The following is a 15,854-nucleotide window of genomic DNA, read 5'->3' as shown; positions in this document are numbered from 1 at the left end:
GTAGAGCACAAGAACTAGCGTCCCCCAGCAGCAAAAGTTCAGGCAAGGAAGAGACCAGCGTGGCTGAGTCAGGACCTGCTGATCAAACTAATGGCAAGAAAGAAATCCACAGGCAGTGGAAGCAGGGACAGGTATCCTGAGAAGAGTGTAGGGATGCAACCCAGTTGTGTAAGGATGGGATGAGGAAGGCCAAGGGAAAGCTGCAGCTGAACTTGAGAAGGGTCACAAAGAGTAACAAGAATGGCTTCTACAGGAGTGTCAGCCAGAAAAAGGTCAAAGAAAGTGTTTACCCCCTCGATAAGCAAGGCTGGCAAACCGGTAACAAGGACGAGCAGGCTGAGGTACTCAACAATTTTTTGTCTCAGCTTTCACTGGCAACCTCTCTTCCTACACCTCTTGAGTGGATAGACTGTAAAATGGGGCTGGAGGAGGCAGGCCTCTCCCACTATAAAGACAATCAGCTTGTGACCACGTGAGGAATCTGAGCATATGTGACGAGATGCATCCCAGAGTCCTGAGGGAATTAGCTGATGTCGTTGCCAAGCCGCTCTCCATGATATTCAAAAAATCATGGCAATTACAAAATGGAAAAGAAAGTGCAGCCTTCCTGTATTTGCACAGCCCCTTACACTGCTTAGGGCTGCATCTACTCCCTGAGCAAGTAATTGCCAAAAATTGCGTGCTCGTGTTTCTGTGTCTTCTGTGTTTTCCTAGAGTTTTGTGACTACCTCTGATTTGCTCTCCTGTGATTTTGAAGAGTAACCCTCTCTTGATAACTCCTGAATGACTGCTATAAATTAAGTGCCATAGGGATTTTCAGGAGGACTGTGGCATGCTGCAAAATGGAGCTGCACATTGTATTTTTAATGAGATTTCAGGCTACAGCACTGTGCATTTATCAAATTCTTCATAGACTGGTAAATAACCTCTTACTCTCAAAAACAAGTGTGGAAAGTTGTCTGCTTCTTTACTCCAAGGAGCCCTCTCTTGGCATTGATTTGCTCTCACAATTGCTCTGTGTCAGTCCATGTGGTCTGCATTGTGAGATCTTCCTTTCTGCAGCTAATGCATGTCGTTGCTATTGCTGAAATACAGTTTAGGGTAAAGGCCATTTAGTCAATGTCAGCATTCATTCGGAAGAAGTTTAATGTTAGCATTTTCTGTGCTTGGTGCTGCCAAGTGCCAGGCTCCCTGATCCTGATTAGCAAAGCGTTTAAACTTACCCATGAAGCTCTCCATCAGTCCTCACATTGATTTCAGTGGAGCCAATTGCACACTTAAGCTTTCAAAAGATGCTAAAATGATTAGGATGGGGGTGAGAGCACCTCAATTAAAGAGAGAGTTCTTTGTTCTCATATCTGTGGGGAATCAGACAAAGTGAGAGCAAGTGTATAGCACACAGAGAACACAGAGTCAAGTTTACAGTAACATAATCATCACTACTGGAAATTGTAAGAGGTTTTCTTTTAAACCACTATTTTTGTAGAAGAACCTTAGTCTACTTATAATTAACCAGGGAGCCATTTAAGCTTCATAGCTGGCAATTTGAGGTCTTCCTGTGAATATATTTTCCTATATCAACACTAATTTATTCTGGGGGGAAAAAAAAGTTTACTATTATAAGAAAAATCTGTTTCCTATGGGGTTTCTCTTGAAGTGCAGACAAAAATAGGGGCTTAAATCTAAACTGAAATTGCCAGCATGGATTCTGAATTGTAGGTTTCTTTGTAAAATGATCCGAATTCAGACTAGTCAAAAAATGTAAATTCTTCATCTGAACGGGATATTGCCACTTACATCGATTTAAAAAAAAGTGAAAGAAGCATTCAACTTCTGATGGAGCCTTGGTGAATTTCCTCTATCTTCCTGTGAAAAAACATGTATACCTTCGGCTGGCACATGCCAGCAAATAAATGCTGTGAGTGCTAACTTTTGTGAACTAACTGGATATCTGCATGCAAGTGGATGTTTTATGGACTCACATTTATGTAGTGGCAGATTAAGTATTTGGCATGGACATTAGGGACCTATTTTTAAGTATTCCTGTGTTTATTTTTCTTTCAAATGCTGCTGCAGTAACAAGTTACTTGTACTTAACCAGTGATTTTGTATCTTTCCCCAACAGACTAAAACCAGAGAGTAGATATAAAGAGAAATTATAAGAGGCAAAAAAAACTTCCATTCCCTAAAAAGGGAAGGGAAACAAATTGCACATTTCTCTGTTTGCGTGGCCTCTTATACTGGTTAGAGCTGCAGCTACCTCCTAGCAATCCTTTATCTTACATGTGTTAAACAAAGTGTACAGTACCAATGGGTTACTGTGTACTCTGTCTGCAGGTGAGAGAGAGAGAGCAGATGCAGGGTGGATGCTGTAACATGCACTGCCCAAAGAATCAGGTGTTGACAGAGTGGCTGTCTTGCTCCTGGCATCTTCCTAGGAGTGTATGGGAGAGGACTTTGGGAACCTCACAGAGCAGATCTGTACCTGCTCTTTTGCCTTGAAGGGGTGGTGACTGTTCATGAGGATGATTTTTTTTCCCATCGAAGAGAAAAGGCAAGGGGGGAGCTCCTGGGAAGCAACCTCAGGGTAGCCTGGGCTTGGAGGGTTGAGTCAGGGTTTGGGAGGGCAGAATGTGCCTCAAAGACAAGCAATGCATTTAACATCAGCACAACTGCTGAAGTTTCCAAGTTACACAGGTATTTGCGTACACATATAAACTGAGACAAGCTCCTTGGTCAAGTAAGATGAGATTAAAGAAAAGAAAATATATTTCCTGGGCATTTTAAAGTGTCTTATGTCAAAGGTTGACTTGGCACAGTCCCTGACAGCACTTATGACTCGTGCTTACAAGCTTGGCTGTTGAGAATTAGTATCAGAAATGGGATTTGTCTAATACACATTGACACTAGGCAAGAAGGATCATTTTCCTGATTGTGTATGGGATAGTGTCTCAGACATGGGTGTCCTATCTTGTTTTGGTTTTTGTTTTGTGGTGTTTGGGATTTTTAATTTATTTTTATTTTACAATTTTCTTTCTCCCTGTTTCATTTGTTTCTGGCAATGCATTTCAGGTTTCTGTGACTTCTGTATTCCATTTTACTCTTCTAATCTTGGTTTTGATGTCTTAGTAAAGCCTCCAGGACCAGGCTTCTGTTTTCCTGTAATTTATTTACTGTTGCCTCCTTTTTCTACACGTTGTTTCTTTTGCACTTTTTAGGCCTCTTTGTGCATTTCGAGCTTGGAGTTGGACTTGATGATCCTTATCCCTTCCAACTCATAAACTTCTGTCGTTCTGTGATTTCTTTCTTTTTTGTAGAGAAGGTTGTGTTTTAGGCCAAGCTCCAGAGAGTAATTTTGAAATAATCTAATTGGGAATGCTGATACATTTAAACATTGCTTTACAATTAGCTCTTCCTTGAATCAGCAGCCTCGTACACATTAATATTACTACATAAAAGTGTCTTTCTAATTTTAATGTTTGAAGCCAAAAGTGCTTTGGAAGTTTTTAGCTGCAATGTCTTGTTTTATGTATTGTTTTAAAATTTAAATTAAATTAAAAAGCTTTGATCCATAAAACAACTAAATATTCCTGCAAAATATTTCTACATGTGTAAATTATCTATCAACAGCTATCAGTTCTGGAAGGTGTTACTTATTTAATAATCTGCTTTATGCTGATACAAGATCTTCCTGTTAAGATTTCCGACAGTTTAAAAAATTGTGATTAAAACCACTCTGAGACATAGGAAGTCATGTTTGTGTGAGTACAGTAGGATATCAAGAGGTTAAATGACTTACCAGATGAGTGGCAGTCTCAGTCTCCTGACCTAGCCCCAGAACTGCCATTCCTTTCTAAATAAGAACTTTTTCCAGAGATGCAAAAGCAAAGCCTTTGGCACTTATTATTCTGATGTGTGTGTGTTCTCAGGACATTACATTTCTGTGGATACATCTTACGAGGGTGAGAAAGCAGTGCTGTACAGCCCAGATCTGTACTCCGAGGAGTGGTCCTGTGTCAGACTGATTTATCAGATAGCAACGACTTTAGAGACTTCACCTGATCCCACCAGGCTCAACCTGTACCTGAGGCAGGAAGGAGAAAGTTTTGATCGTTTGCTGTGGTCAGCCAAGGAGCCCTCAGACAGCTGGCTCATAGCTAGCTTAGATTTAATGAACAGCACAAAGAAGTATAAGGTAAGCCCAATTTTAGTAGATGCCACAGACTTTCTGGTGCATATGTTGGAGTGTACAGACTTCTTTTTTGACCTATTCAAACTCTTTTGAGCTCTGTTTTTCGCTTTCATCTCTAAGGCTGGCAGCACATCAGTCAGTTGACCCCTCTGTCCCCAGCACTCGTGAGCAGGTCTGGCATGAGGCTGTGTTCTGACCAGCAAAGGTGTGGAGCAGCTCCCAGGGATGCACAGCTGGCTGAGCCCTACAGTGAGGATGCTTCACCTCCTGGCATCCCTGTGGGGCGACTGGTGCCATGTAGCACATATGAAACCTCCCCAGTCCTGGACCTGCAGCTGCACTCACTCATTTCCTGCCCACTGTGCCTTTCAGGAAAGAGTCAATTGCTGACAGGAGAGTATTTCTACCCAAAAATCATCACATCACATCACTCACAATAACATCTTGCATAACCACAGCTGAGGAATATGGAATTCGTTACTCGTAAATGAAGTGTGGGAATTTTTTGCCTTGTTTCATTATCCTTCAATGTATCTTCTGTGCACAAGTAAGAGCATTTGCTCTGTCTTTAATGCATTCTGCCAAGCTCTTTCAGCAAAAGCACCTCTCCTGACTGTAAGGATGATGAGCCCCCCAGATGTATTTAATTCATTCTCCTGTTTATCCTGTTTAAATATTCAGGATAATGAAACCCTAAAATTTACAGCTTGATTTATATTTTACAGCTTGTACTGGAAGGTGAAATGGGACAAGATAAATCTGCCAGTATAGCAATTTTTGAAATCAAAATAACTCCTGGATATTGTATGGGTAAGTACTCTCTGCTCAACCCCTATATTCTCTACATAAAAAGAAAAAAGCCTTGTTGGCAGTTATAAAGCTGGATTAAAGGTCTGGGTTTAGAGAAAAGGCAATGGCTTTTTCCTTATTGACTGCCATGTTCAATATAGATGATTTTTAAGGTAAGGTTACACACACTAATCAGTGGGGTTTTTTTTCACCTGTCTCTGTGATATACATAGATATATCACATAAAATAATTAATTCCAAAGTTATTTATTGTCCAAGCTGGAATAAGGGTTATTTTTTTAAAAAAACTTTGCACTGCTGCAAATACTAGACATAACAGTTGCAATATTATTTCTGCTCTCTGCCTGCTCATGCTTCCTTACAGTGGTATCTTGCAGGCTGCAGAGCCAAAACTGTTGATATTTACGGTTTCTGCTATTTCCTCAGGACATTTGCCAAAAACTGCTAATGAAGTTCAAAAATTTTAGTGTCTAGGAAGCTGAGAGACCTTTGCACTTCTGGGGAGGTCTGGCGAATTGTCACAATTCTTTGGCTCTGTGAAGAGAACAAAGCAGTTGCATTACTGTTATGAAATACTAATCCTGAGTTGTTTCTAGCTATCCCTGATTTACTAGTGAAAGTTCTGCTCTAAGCATTTAATACCATGAAGTGGTATATTTTAAATCTGCTTTATTTGGTTCTAAATTACAACAGTCCTATATTGACAAATAATGGAAAAGCAGATTAGTCCAAAGACGATGGAAATGGAAATTTTTTTAAAAAATGATCTAAAATGGGGGCTAAGTTTGCTTCTGTTTATTATGAGCTCATAAGTGCTGTGTCCAGTTTTATAAATATAGGCATTATCTGCACTGCCATATGTGAAGTGAGGGCAGTGCTTAGCAATTTGCTCTTGCCATTTCTGTAATGCAAATGTGTGCACTCGGCTGATGGTGTCTGCAATTGCAGAATGTGACTTTGAAGAAAATCATCTTTGTGGTTTCGTGAACCGCTGGAATCCCAATGTCAACTGGTTTGTTGGTGGAGGAAACATTCGCAATTCTCAGTCTATCCTGCCCAAAGACCACACACTTAACAGTGCACTGGGTAAGCAGCAAATGTAGAGCAAAAATATAGTGGAAAAATCTGAGTCTGTGATTCATGCATGACTCTCATTCTGGGAGTAATTATTATGTGAGTTCTTTCTTTTCTCCCAGCATTGCAGGGGGTGGGGTGGTAAGAATGATTCAGGAGATAAAAAAGGGATTAGAAAAAGTTCGGGGTATTTGCAGGTGTTCACACAAAATTTCATGTAAGTTTTATAATAAGGTTGTTTTGCTCTTTGCTAGTATTCAAAGGTACTCAAAGTAAGAATAAAATTTTGAATGAAGAGGGGGAATATTCACCCTTCTGTGTATTTTAAAAGTATGGGCCACACTAAGTTTTAGATTCTTGTACATCTGGCAGGGGTTTTCTTTCCCATGGCTATCGAGAAAGTTGAGTAGGAAAACTTAGGGATTGAAACATGCTTGGAAACTCTCTGATTAAATTGCACAGTTTAGGAGTTTTGTTTCTTTCAGTTGAGAGTGATGCTATTAGTACAGCCCCTCAGAGGCAGAATGCTCTAAAGACTTACAGGAATTTGGGCACTTGCCTTGTATGAAATCCTTGTCCTGGACACATCACTGAGAGGAGAGCTTTTCACATAGCCATGGAGAAGGATGTACCACAGCAGGTGATGGTCAGGACACCTGGCTGCTGCAACACACTGTGTGTCTCAGACAGCGTGATGCTTGTGACTGTGCAAGGAATGGCATCATGAAAAGCAGGGTTGCTCCTCTTTCCTTAACTCATGCCGCTGTGCCTTTTTATTTATTTCACAATTGTGTGAGTTGAGTACAGAGTGTAACTCCGTCCCTGCATCATGTCACAGCACCTAAATGCTGGTAAAATTTTGATGGAAGTTTAACTTACCACAACTTTAACAACAGACAGTGGGTCAACCTATTAAATGTGTACTGTGACAGGAAATGCTGCCAACTGGGAGGGATCTGTTTTCTTGTAGCCACAGCATTTCTATTTCACACCAAACCCTCACTACTCACCATTGACTGAGAAGGCCACAGGAAGCCTAAAGTCAAGAAAGAGCCTGCAAGAATTGGACTATGGAGGTGCATCAGCCAGGGAGATAATAGCTAAGCTATGAAATGTGCTAAAACTGTAGAGTAAAAGTGAAGCTGAGAACTTCTCAGGCAGGTATCACTTAAGGCACCTCTCCCCTGGCAGTGGGCAAACTAGAGGAGACCTACAGCCAAGAAAGCCCTTTCACCTCCTTTCACCAGAATGAAGTGAGAAGTGACATTTACAGCTTTGAGAACACTATGAGCTAATTATCTTAGTGATGCCCATACAAAACTTACTAGAAAGCAATCATTGTTGCCAGGACATGGTCTAAGCCATATGTTTAGCCCCTGTTCATCTCCTGATACTGTGAGATACTATGAGATACTGTGACTTATACCAAGTTTCTTTCCTACTCATAGGTCATTACATGTACGTGGACTCTGTTTACGTCAAACATTTTCAGGAAGTGGCCCAGCTAATCTCACCAAAGACAACAGCCCCAATGTCTGGATGCTTATCTTTTTATTATCAACTTAAGCGGGAGAGCAGCATTGTTTTTACTGTTTACTTGAGAGACGTGAGTGGCTTTTATGAAGAGGTCTGGAAAACAGACACTGCTCTGAGTACAGACTGGGCACTGGCAGAAGTTGACTTCAATGCGCCGTACCCCATGGAGGTAAAGCAATCCTGCCTGTACAGGCCAGCTATGACTTCCAGGTTGCCTCAGATACGAGTGCCAACTCAGGCTAAGCCAGGAACATGGCAGTGACCATCCAGTATCTGAAAAATGGTTATAAAGATGCTGGTGATCTGTGGTTTTCTTTACCCTTTGCATAAGTGTCAAGGAGGGATCACTTTCTATACTTGTGCTTGATTTTGAAGTCAGATGTTGTGGTGCTTGATAAGAATACCTTGGGAGGTTGTAGAGTCCTACTGATGTGAGGTTTCTCAGTTGTGACTGAATAATTCTCTCAGTCCCGTATTTCTGTGACTCCATGGTCCATTTTTGAGGATGCTGAGTATCATAAAATAATGCCCTGAAGAAGACAATTTTTACAATGTATGTGAGGTCTATTCTCTACCTTAATATGACCCTGCAATTCATGAGATAGAGTTCAGACTTGGGTCCTAATAGTACAGTAGTCCTTAGATGTAAAAGACAACCCTCAATGGTTATTATAATGACTTTCAAGAATATCAGAAAGAAATTGAATTCTTTATTCCCTAGTGTTTACTAAGAAATACCTCAAACTTAGAAGATTGAAATAGTGTATATATTATATACATGCATATATACTTAGCATGCATATTTTATACATATATATGTAATTTATGTATTTATATACACATACATAAATACTCTTTCTATATATATATACTTGTAATACTATTATTACAAATAAATTCTGTCTACTTGCTTTAATTCCACCTAAGTTATTTGCTAATTCACCATAAGCCTGCAAATTTTCAGAAATTATGAGGGGTAGAGCTAATTTTCATGAGATGTTACGTAGCCCTTTTATACTCTAAAACGTCAGTGATCAAATCATTTCAACTGTCAGACTTCAAGGGAAAAGAGAGTAGCCCTGATAAAGTCTCGTAATATTGAATGGTAAGTGAATTACTGGTTCAATACGTACAAAGGAAGAAGACAAAACCAGTCCTAGGACTATCAATGGAAATTAATTAATAATCACTTAGAGCTTGGCATTACTGTGGTTAGTTTTGTGAAAATACCCTCTGATTTCTTAGTGGCATTCAAAAAAACATCCAGAATGTTGGAAACTGGCTACACTGGAATAAACCGTAAAACAGAGGAAGTTATACCTCTGGATGAATGCACAGGGTACCCTTGTGATAAGTAGAGTATATAACTTGAGCCCTCTCAATTAAAAAAGAATATCTTAGAACTACAAGAGGGAGAGATGCGGATAATCAAAAGTATGGAGAAGTTACATTAATGAAATAGCAGTTTGCAGCCCTTAAAAGAAAGTTTGAAGTAGAATATGCTAGAGGTTCTTAAAAGTCATGAATAACACAGAAAATATAACTGCCCTTTTTCTCATAATTTACACTGCTGTTCCAAATTCTTAGCTACCAGGTAACAGTTTTAAACTGAATATATTTTCTTATATGACATATCTGTAGAACTCACTTCCACAGCATGCTATGCATGCCATTATTTGGATCAGTTAAAAAACTAATTAGAACAATTAATGGGAAAGAAAGAATCCATCAGGAATGTAATGTGAGGGAAGAAGAACTGAAAGCCTGCCATTGTCTTCAATTCTCTCTGTAGATGCTCTCTGTTGAAAAAAGGATACGGGGCTAGATGGGCCTTTAATCTCCCTAATGAACTTTTATGTAATCCAACACAGTAAATATTTTAAAGATTATTTTATAGAAATAAGATTAAACCTTGCATATAATTTCTTCAGTTGCTTCAAGAGGGTCTTCCTCTTTGTTTCATATGGCTAAAGGAGATTGCTCAGGGTTCTTTCACAGCTCTCCTAGTTTGGCTCCCATCCATAGGCAAGACATCACAGGCATTGCTTTCACTGAACACGATCTTGCTCTGAAAGCATTTATCCTCATATCCTTGTTTTGTCCCTGGGGTTGCGTTGGGATTCAGGCGTCTTCTCAAAGTTTTTCTGTAACTCAGACCTTTGATACTTAAGAGAAATTTGAAGACACTTCCTCAAGAGTTATAGACTGTCCTCCACTTACTTGAGGAAATCATGTCCTTTGGGAATGACTAAGTACAAATATTGTTTGATCTTTGTGGTAAACAAAGCACAGCAATAACTTTTCTGGTTCTTAAATAAATTTTGTAAAGGAAATCTTCCCTGCCAGCTGATGCCAAGTCATGGGTTTCAGTGTCTGAGGATGTTTACAGAAAACAGTAAAACTTAATATTTTAATAGGAGAGTAATGAACATGAGGTTTTTAGCTCTTGATCCAGATAGATTTTAGATACAGTAATAATTAGACAGCTTTGGAGTTCTAGTCAGTACAGACTGAAGATTGTGAATACTGTCTTTGTACAATATGGCAGAAGCCTTACTGCATCTTTAAAACTGATGCTTCATAAAGCAGCAGAAGAGCTATGTCCCCTTTGTTTTTTCCTTGGCCCTGAGCGGACAAAGATCTGGTGTCGAGGTCAGACTCTGATTTATATCCCTAATAAGTGATATAATTTAATTTATCCTAACATTTACAGTGCTAGAGTCTGTCTGGAACATCCAGTCAGAATTCTTTATTTCAAAAATATGTACCAAAATTATTGCTGAGTATATGACAGATGAATAACAACTTATTATAATTTCTAGGTAGTATTTGAAGTTGCTTTCAACAGTGCCAAGGGAGGTTACGTTGCCCTTGATGACATTTCTTTCTCTCCAGTTTACTGCAGCAATCAGACAGGTATGATGAGCTCTTATTGCTATTTACCGCCCTTGTTTTCCCCCTTTGCTTTGCCCCTCTGAACTGTCAGTATTTGCAATATTTGGTGCTACCTTCTCAACTGACCAGTCCCATTGGGCTCCTTTTCCTTCTGGTGACATAACAGCAGATAACACTGGTGCCATTCATTTGACTTAGAAACTAGTCCTTAATGCTTCCTTTCCAAAGACCTCGCCTCGGGGTTTTGCAACTGGAGTGCCAGACTGAATGCTGTATTTGCATCCCTCCAGGTTTTGAGAAATTACCACTTGCAGGCCTGGCACAGAAAGAGAGGGCAGATTTACCAGGTGTGATGGTATAAGGAAGAAAATGTCCTGGGCTTTTCATTAATGCCAGTATAGGCATTCTTCTTCATTCCATATGCCCTGAGATGTTCTTCAGAGCCAAAACATGAGCCTTGCCTTCCTGTCTTCACTCTTCCAAGATGTATTACTCATCTCAGACAGTGGCGTGGCTCTCAGGTTTTTATTAGGTTTTCACAGCAGCAGACATCAGCTGAATCCATGTGACCTTTGCTGTAGAGGCAGTTGGGGCAAAGGATTTTGTCATTTGTGAATTCAGCCTCTTAAGTAGCTGGTTGCCTGGGTTTTACTGGGGCATTTAACACTAGTCAAAAGTAGATTAGTGGTTTCCTACCTACTCCTTTGTTCATAAGTTTGAATTTTTTGGCTAATGCTTTGAAGTGATCAAGGAAAAAGATGGTTTTTTGCCCTGTTTTTACTTGCTTGGAGTATCTGCTAGCTCTGCCTCCACTGCTGAAGTATCACTCCTGAAGGAGGTAGATTCCAGATATGTTAGTAATCCACACAACTCCTGGCTGAGTAAATCTGGTTCATTATCTCCTCAATATCTCTTTCAGTTTTGCTTTGTTTTGCAACAAAAATCCCATGTTGTGTTTGTGGTATTCCAGAGATGGGAGCTGTGTGCTCAACTGTGTTTCCTGTTTTAATTTTCAGACAGTTTATATGTGTTGAAGTATAGGATAAATTTTACAGCATTTTCTGCCCCAATGGTTGAAGTTCAGATTTAATCTGAATGGCTCATAATCTATTCTGAATATGATAGGTTCAGCTACTAACTCTGATTTTGAAGGTTGGTTTGGTTGTTGGGGTTTTTTTCTGTTTGAGAAATGAATGCAAATAATCTGTTTTATATCTTGCTGCAGTACGACATACACTGTTTGATCCTTCAGACCTATCTCATATTTTCATCTTCAATTTTTCTGAGTAGAGATTGTAAAAAACAAGAGATCTTGTATTCAGCCATAACAGTGTATATAACAGCACTACGTTTTTTCCTTATTTCTTCTGGAAGTTTTGTTCAGAAGGTACCAGAGTGTTAAACTTGCTCAGCAAAGAATGAATCAGAATATGGGTTTAATGCTGCATGGACCTGGTAGTGCTACAGCTGCATTTTCTTTAACTAGGAAAGCAGAGATGGGAGGCCTTGGCCGCAGGCAGAGTAAGACACAAAGTGCTTAGATTTGGCCTATCTGAGGCTGAAAAGACCACAGACATCCCTCCAAAGCCAAAATTTTGCTTCTCCTGAAGCTAACTGCCTGTTTCCCTGCCCCTGCTGGAAATCTCTCTTAGTCCCCATGAAGAAGGGTCACATGTGCTGCTGCAGAGTTATGTACACAGTGTCCTGGATCTGGACTCCTGATGTAGCCAAATCTGCATGATGGCTTTGGATTGTGCCTCTCCTTTCCCCAGCATCTGGTATAAGAGACTGATGAAGCTTTTAAAGTAAAAGTGCTTTACTTAAAAGCACCCCTTCACCGTGGGGACGTTTTTTCAGACTAAAGCAAATCCTGATCCATGAATTCAGTATTGCAGGTCAAGAGGGAGGCATCTGCAGGGCTGGGGGATTTAGCTTTGCTTTTAATTGTTCAGCTTTCCTCACTGCTAAAGTGCTGAAATATGTGAGGCAAGCTCCAGAGGTCAGTAGCCATGAGGTGGTACATGAATTAAAAAGTGTTTTACATACATATTTACAGCATGCATTTACACGCACATTATACATGATTACAAAAGGATTTTTAAAAACTTCTCTTTAAAAAGATATTGAATGTTGATGTCCAAAAGTTATCCCTTTGGAAACTAAAATGAAAATATGATATCCATGCACACACAGGCAGACACTCACACTCATTTTGTCCTAATATCTTTTGCGTGAAGGAGCAGGATGAAAACAAATAGTCTGAATGTCTTTGTGCATTATGTCCTGAAAGAAGAATCTTCTCTTAATATCTATAGCTCATTTATATTTTGAAGGGGCTATGAAGGAGGTTTCCTCTTGGCTCCAGCAAAAATATAAGAATATAAGACCAATTTGCAATAGAAAAGTAATAGTTTGATTTCATTGTGACTTTGTACTATATATGTGTAACATCTCTGCACTTGCTTGTCTTCTGTAAAGCAAAGAAAGGTGAACCAGAGCATGCTTTGGCATCATTCTGCTTCAGATATTTATGCTTATTACACTGTGCTCTTCCTAACAGAATGTATACATCTATCTTTTAGGAACTCTTTTCGATCCTGCCAATGCAGGCTGCAATTTTGAGGAAGATCTGTGTAATTTTTACCAAGATCAGAAAGATGGCCCAGGATGGAGCAGAGTGAAAGTGAAGCGCAATGTTTATAGAGCAGGAGATCACACTACCGGGTTTGGTAAATCAAAACTGTTTTTCCTTAGAAGAGTCAAACATGTATAAAGGGTATATAAAAGGTTATATAAAGGGTATATAAAAGGTTATATAAAGGTTAATCTGTTGTATCATTGTTCACTCTGCTAAGTAATGTTACTGGCACACTGGTTAATTTGCCTCACTGCAACTCTGCCATTAAAAATCAGTGTACACAACTCGGTCCTATCTGGAACCCTAGCTGTGATTCCCCATGTGTGAAGTGGGAAGGTCATGAATAGTCATGCAGGCCCATAAATCAGAGTATCTTCACTATAGTGCTCTATAGTCACTGGAGGGATGATTCCACAAAAATATGCAAGTAAAGGTAATAATAGCTTAATGCATTGTTTTTACTGTAGTGGAAAGGTGGGCTCTTCCGAGCTTAGGATAGTTGGCATTGCTAAGGGAAAACTGAAATACTGTGTAGTGAATCCACATAGTGAAAGGACTACTAACAAGTTCTGAAACTCAGACATCTATTTATGTAGAATATTTATGGTTATTAATCACATGTGGTAAAGTCTCACCTCTTTATACTTGGTGCAGGGAATAACAGGCCTTGTGCCTTACCTTCCATTCTTTGATCTTGCTAGCTTGAAACAGCTAGTTTTCCAGTGAGGCCAGCAGGACAGGGAATTTTTCAGGGTAAATTTGAAAAAGGCTTATTTCTGGTAACTTAGCAATATGCCATTTGAGCTAGAAGTAGACAGGATGCTTTTAAAAAAAATTGTTATTTCCTGTCAGAGTGTGATAATCTATTTCTTGCCAGATGAAATTGTTTCTCGTAGCCAAAGTCTGATGCAATAACAGAAGCTGCTTTAATAGCAAATCAGCTGTGCTGATAGCATATTAGAAATAATAATTGTGCTGTCTTGCAGGTTATTACTTGTTGGCGAACACAAAGTATACATCACAGCCTGGGTACATTGGACGTCTATATGGCCCTACCCTGCCAGGGAACCTGCAATTTTGTCTGAGTTTTTATTATGCCTTATATGGGTTTTTCAAAATGAGTGGCACTCTTGCAGTTTATATCTTCGAGGAGAATCATGTTGTTCAAGACAAAATCTGGTCTGTCTTGGATTCTCCAAAGGGAGTTTGGACTAAAGCTGAAATCTCCTTCAAAAAGCCTATGCCTTGCAAGGTAAGAGTCAACTCTTCAAATCTGCTAAATCCTGGATGGGGATTTTCCTTGCCTTCTCTTCTTATGGTTCTTTGTTATCTGGGGATTAATCCTAAGTGAGCTATACCTGCAAAGTGAAATAGTATTCCTCAGGCAGTACCATGGGGACCAGAATGCTTCTTCACAGCCTGGCTCCCACGGGAGCCCCAATACAGGGGCTTCGTACCAGGAATGGGGCAGTGCTTCCCAGTGTCCTCAACTGTAGTCACAATATTGCTGGAGATTTTGCCAGAGGAGCTCTAACAAGAGCCAGTTGTGTTTCAGTTTCTCAGCATGCTCCACATTCCATCATTTTGTTTGTGTGTTTCCTATGTGAGTCACATAATTTTCATACTCAATTACAGATTTTAATTAATCTAAAAAATCACTACTTCTAAGTTCTGATCAAAACAGGGAGCTCATCCTACTTCCCTAAACTCAACTGCTTTACTAGAATATGAAACCAGAATTCAGTGCAATGGACTTCAAGAATTTGCAGTGTCATGTTGGAGAGGTCACTATGTTATCTCAGCAAGTTAATAAGGCAGTATTTGACATCACCTCCTGAGTAAGTCCTTAAGCCCTTGTTATTCCTCTTCTCCACTCTTCTTACAAAGACTGACTTTTGCAGAGATTTCTGTAGGCACATCTTCTGTGGTTATCCTGAATTCTGTAATGCATTTTCACTATCTGTGAGTCACCTAAGGAGGACCAGATGGATCACTACCTGCTGACATTTAGATTAGTCCAGCTTTTTTTTCCATGTGATAGTACAATGAACATATGAATGAAAGCTTGTCTTGCAACTCAGGCACTTCTAAATCAAAGACAAACATCTTCAGCATTTTGTCCACTACAAATTAGTTTTTGAAATGGCAGTAGTTACTGAGTTTAAATTTTCTTGGGGAAGAAAAAAAAGGCTGTTTATCCTTTGAACTAAATACACTCAAAAAGTTCACCAAAAACCAGTTGCCTGACTGTATCAATAAGCAAATATATGCTAAAAATTTCAGTTCTAATTGTTGGCTAGTGTTTTTTCTCAGATACCTGGTACCTTAAAAATTTGATGGGATTTTATGTATTTATGCATAAAACATAACAGAATTTCTAATTCTCTTTATTTTATAGAACAAAAAAAATTCATTACTGCACAGCAAGTGCATGATAGATAAGTTTCTCATAGTGTCATTCCAGGATATTTGCATAAAAGTATTTTTCTCTTTTTTTTTTTCTTTTTAATTAGGAAAAGTATTGGTTAAGAAGGCGAGCCATTTACTTTTACCATCTACAGTTTACTTATCTCTTTATTGCTTCTGAAAAGGTTCAGTAGCATAATAAACTGCATGAGTAATGATGACGTGAGCAATTCTGTTAAAAATGGTTTATAGCCATTGGAGGTGGCTGAGGTTTTTTTCGCTTCAGGCATTTACATAAAAAAA

The 15,854-nt window shown here is 39.3% G+C and overlaps 1 protein-coding gene across 1 annotated transcript in view; it reads left to right on the top strand.

The window, feature by feature from the left end:
* MAMDC2 (MAM domain containing 2) overlaps nt 1-15,854 on the top strand; it is a 55,484-nt gene that overhangs the window by 24,714 nt on the left and 14,916 nt on the right. Inside the window, exons 3-9 of the mRNA XM_032676055.1 lie at nt 3,930-4,195; nt 4,918-5,002; nt 5,951-6,088; nt 7,525-7,781; nt 10,435-10,528; nt 13,090-13,236; nt 14,132-14,397. Of these exons, the coding sequence (XP_032531946.1) occupies nt 3,930-4,195; nt 4,918-5,002; nt 5,951-6,088; nt 7,525-7,781; nt 10,435-10,528; nt 13,090-13,236; nt 14,132-14,397 (1,253 nt within the window). The remainder of the gene's footprint in view (nt 1-3,929; nt 4,196-4,917; nt 5,003-5,950; nt 6,089-7,524; nt 7,782-10,434; nt 10,529-13,089; nt 13,237-14,131; nt 14,398-15,854) is intronic.

This window comes from Chiroxiphia lanceolata, chromosome Z (genome assembly GCF_009829145.1).
Source record: "Chiroxiphia lanceolata isolate bChiLan1 chromosome Z, bChiLan1.pri, whole genome shotgun sequence".
NCBI lineage: Eukaryota > Metazoa > Chordata > Aves > Passeriformes > Pipridae > Chiroxiphia > Chiroxiphia lanceolata.
The sequence above is the reverse complement of the archived record's forward strand: the minus strand, read 5'-3'. Positions and strand labels throughout refer to the sequence as shown.